The 4,781-nt window shown below is 27.0% G+C and overlaps 1 protein-coding gene across 1 annotated transcript; it reads right to left on the reverse strand.

The window, feature by feature from the left end:
• Window positions 1-725: 725 nt before the first annotated feature.
• Window positions 726-2,950, reverse strand: LOC112460590 (the record flags this gene model as incomplete). The annotated part of the gene is made up of 4 exons (XM_025025351.1): window positions 726-836; window positions 1,374-1,489; window positions 1,784-1,877; window positions 2,824-2,950. Coding segments are annotated over 4 exons (356 nt in total), but the record flags the coding sequence as incomplete, so codon positions are not given.
• Window positions 2,951-4,781: the final 1,831 nt, after the last annotated feature.

Below are 4,781 nucleotides of genomic sequence, written 5' to 3' on the forward strand. Positions count from 1 at the left end.
GAATTTTGCCAGAACTGCAAGTTGGCCAGACTCTAATTAGAGGGACTATCTAGATGCTAGAATGGATACCTATAGAATACCGAGTGGAGTAAGGATGACAGTAAGCAAAATCGGCCAAAAAGTGCAAACAGGCCGCAAGCCTTTATTTGAACGGAATTTATTTAGTATTTTTGAAATATCAAACATTCAAATATTACAAACAAATATTGCAAAGAATTTTACAAAGAAAAAATAATATTCTATACTCTTTATATGCTTGGAAATATTCTTATGGATTTAGTATGTTACTACCAGAGATGTGCAAAATAAGTGTCCAAACCCATTTGAAGTAGAAAATGCAAAATAGTTAAATAAAACCTTTCTATTTAAAAATGCAAAATACAAAATGCTTTTTAAACAACCATTTAAAATAGGAAATGGAAAACAGGCATTTTTAAAATAGTTTTAAAAAATAAATATAATTTTTTAAAATATTTATATTTATATATTTATTTATATTTAAATTTTTATTTTTTTATTATTTATCCAGTCCGGATCGTAAATGGCATTTGTCTCTTTAATTTTAATTGTATATCGACGGTCCTGTTTCACTTATTATTATTATTTATTATTTATATTTTTTTTACTATTATTTCTTACTTAAATTCTTATTTCTTTTAATATAAACTTAAATTACAAAAATTGAATTATAAACATTTACATATTCAAAAAATGTTTGCCTACATTTTGTTTACAGACATTTAATTATTCTTTTGATATTATATTTTGATTGCAATGCTGTTTAGAAGTGAATGGTTTCAGAAGAACAAGTTGCGTCTTACATAGCCATTAAGTATCTGAAATATTTTTTAATTATGTTATTCAAACTTAACTTAATTCTTGTTCTTGTGCACTTTTTTTGTTAAACAGTGTTACTGATGTCGCGATTTTTAATTTGGAAGAAAAATGCATATGAAATAAAAAATGGGCAATGAAAACCATTTAAATGGAAATTTAAAATAGTTTTTGAAAAAATGTATCTTAAATGCAAAATACAAAATCAGCATTTTATTTCGTATTTTTATTTCAAATCTATTTCAAATAATGCACATCTTTGGTTACTACGCAATATCATAATGATACTTATGTTATATAATATCTATTACGATCGCGAGATCAAAGAGATCAAGTAAAATCATTATGTGCTGTAGTTTCTTTATTCTTCTTTGTATATAAATCTCCAACGTGCTTTGCATATACATAATTTACATATTAATATAGATCGAGATGTGATTGCGTTTCAAGAATAAATTACTTGTGGTTTTTTGTTTGTATCGTGAATAATAAAGACCTGGGAAATATGAGTAATAATTATATGATTTGAAGAAACTTACTTGGAATTGGTATCAGCTGGATCGCACGTAGATATGTTGTATAGATGCTGCAGAGTTTCTACATATCTCTTAAAAGCCAAACAGGTCGAACTACTTCGTTTTGTGCACAAGAGTACCTGTTAAGGGAACAAAAAAACCCTCAATAAATAATATTTTTACTTCTTGCAACAAATTTTCTTTATGCTGAGATTACGATTACATCGAAATATGAAAAAATTAAGAATCTAGATTACTATACAATAACTCAATTATTTATAGTTATTTTAACAAATGTATATATTGTATATATTGTAAATATTGTATATATTGTATTGTATATTGTATTGTATTGTATATATTGTATATTGTATATATTGTATTGTATATTGTATTGTATTGTATATATTGTAAAATATATAAAATTTTAATACCTTTAGTATTGTCTCCACTGCAAATACTATTATAAGTCCTACTGTGCTTGCCGCTACTATTGACAGCGAGTTCCGCTTATAATAATTTTGAGCTCTAAAATTAAATGTTATATTTTAAAATATTATAAATATCAAATACGCAATGCTTATTTTAAAAAGATTATTGTGAACCGTTTTTGGGCAACTGCAAAAAATATTTAAATTCTTCTTTTTACTCCCCTTACATGTCTGGAAAGTTTTATTAAAATCAAAATTTTCGAGTTTGCGAGGTTTCCTTGAGTCCGGCATACGGCTTCTCATGCTCTCATTTGCTCAGACGTTTTAGTTAATAACGCAATAACTATATTGCAATTTTTGCAAAATGGTACGTAACTTTTCTTTTCAATTTAAGCCAATCTATCTTTATACTTCAACATTGTCAAAAATTACCGGACATTCTGTATGTATGTATATATATACAATATATATATACTAGCTGGTTATCCGGGCTTCGCCCCGGAGGACATATGTAATAAGACACGCAAATAGTCGAGAGATACATATATGTATATATACACATATTCCTGTGTGTGTGTGTGTGTGTGTGTGTGTGTGTGTTGTGTGCCTGGAGGCAGTTTCTGGACTTTTCTGTTAGTATGTATGTATGTATGTATGTATGTATGTATTTATGTATGTATATACATACATAAGCGTTAACTTGCATGCACATTATATTTAATATACACATTATTTGATACACCAGAACATCCTAAAATTTTCTCAAGTTTTAAATCATTAATGTTTATACACAAAACATAGCACTAATTATCCAAGAATATAAATATTTTGAACGTAGCCCTAATTGTAAGATTGAAAATGTTCAATAGCTCTATAATCATATTTTTGTAAATATATTATTCATCTTTTCCATGTTTGGTGTTTTTTCTTTATATTTAATAAAAAAAAAACAATTTTCTTGCTTACTTCATGAATCATTGCAATAAATATTATTACCGATATGTTGAAATTTTAACATCTTAAATCAACGTATAGATACTTACCCTTTATATATATTTTTGTTGTACCAGGCAGGGAGATCATTAGATGTTACATCGCGCAGATTTGGATCAATCACGCTGTTATCCTCTAGGATAAGTTTAAAATGTTCCTCTACCGTCTGGGTTTGAACTGCAATGCGTTAACATATTTATACACGGAATAATGAAAATTATCAAATAATTTGAAAAATCATATAATTTGCAATTCTATCTTTTTACATGGATGCATCAATAATTTTGTAAAAAATTTTGACATTTTAGAAATCAGTTTGAACGTTTTACATAATTATTTTGATGGTGCAACAAAATATAATCAAATTATTTTCAGATCTGTATCTAGCTAAATTTTTAGAATCTTCAGCAAAACCGTTCTTTCGGCGTTCTTGCAATGCGAGGATAATGAGTTACGGTAACGATAAGTTACTTTTTTAAATGAGTAACGAATAACGGTAACGAGTTACGCTAACGATGAGTTACTTCTTTCAATGAGTAACGAGTAACGGTAACGAGTTACTTCTTTTAAGAATAACGAGTTATATATGGTAACGATAAGTTACTTTTTCAATGAGTAACGAAATACGGTAACAAGTTACTTTTCAAACGTAACTTTCCCTGATATTATATTATTAATTAATATACTTTGATATTATATTATTAAATAATTATTTATTTATTTGAAATATATTATTATAAAATATTCTTAAAATATGTATTTTGACAACTTTGCCGAGTATAAGAGCTTCCGCACAAGACTCTCATATAGTAATGTAGCGTAACGTAACGTAGGTCAACGCACAAAAAAAATGTATAACGTCGTAACCGATACGTTTCTCGTGCGCTGACTTACGTTACGTTACGCTGCATTCACTTTTCGATGACATTATCTTGATACTTTTATACGTAAATAATGAAAGAAATCGATTGTTGTAAAAATAGAACAAAAAATAATTTTAAAAAATTTGATTATATTTTGTAAACGCATTCAATTTTGCAAAATTGCAAATGTAAAAATTAATTTTATTATTATATACGCTTTCTTTCATTATTTTATATACAAAAGTGTCAAGGTAAAGTAGTCGAAAGACTACTTTAGAGTACTGAATACTTTAGAGACTAACGATGTATTTCATATTTCATATTATAAAAATATTATAAAAGAATTTAAAATATCTCAAGAAATCTTTAACGAAAGAGAGATTTATTAGTGTTTCGAAAACGTCTCGACGAGATCTACAACTTTTCTCTCAAGGGCAAAATCGAGTTATTTAACAAATTAGTCGCCTTTAAAATTTCTTAAAAACAACATCTACGACATAACTCACATAAGAATCATGTGTCCTCTTTTCAAACCAAACAACTTTTGTCTAATGCAATTTTTTTCTACAATCAAAAATGAAAAAGTTTTGGATGTAATTTGAACAGTCAAATATCGATATCTCATGTAGTTTTAGGAAAAAACGTTTTAGACGAAAGTTGTATGACTTGGAGGACAAATAATAGTAAAATCATATTTTTTAAAATTAATTTTTTTAGGTCACAAAATCATCGTCATATAAAATTCTATTTTTTTAAATAGAATTGTATGATTTTTTTTACACTATAATAAAGTTCTCTTTTGTTAAAAATTTTTTGATATTTCAAATTATATCATGATATTTTTAATATAAAATATGAAATATCTCGTGAAGTATTCACTTTTCGATGACTTTACCTTCATATTTTTATACACAGAATGGTGAAAGAAATCGAATAATAATATTAATTTTTATATTTGCAATTTGCAAATTAAATGCGTCTACAAAATGCAATCAAAGTTTTTAAAATAATTTTTTCTTTATACCTCGGTCGAAAGTACGTACTTTCGTCCCTAATAGCAGGGACGAAAGTTTAACATTTACTCCCTGTGAGAAGTATACGCGCGCTCTCTATACGGCGGTAACACGAACCGGATAGGAACTTCG

This window comes from Temnothorax curvispinosus, unplaced genomic scaffold (assembly GCF_003070985.1).
Source record: "Temnothorax curvispinosus isolate PA1 unplaced genomic scaffold, ASM307098v1 QBEX01010650.1, whole genome shotgun sequence".
NCBI lineage: Eukaryota > Metazoa > Arthropoda > Insecta > Hymenoptera > Formicidae > Temnothorax > Temnothorax curvispinosus.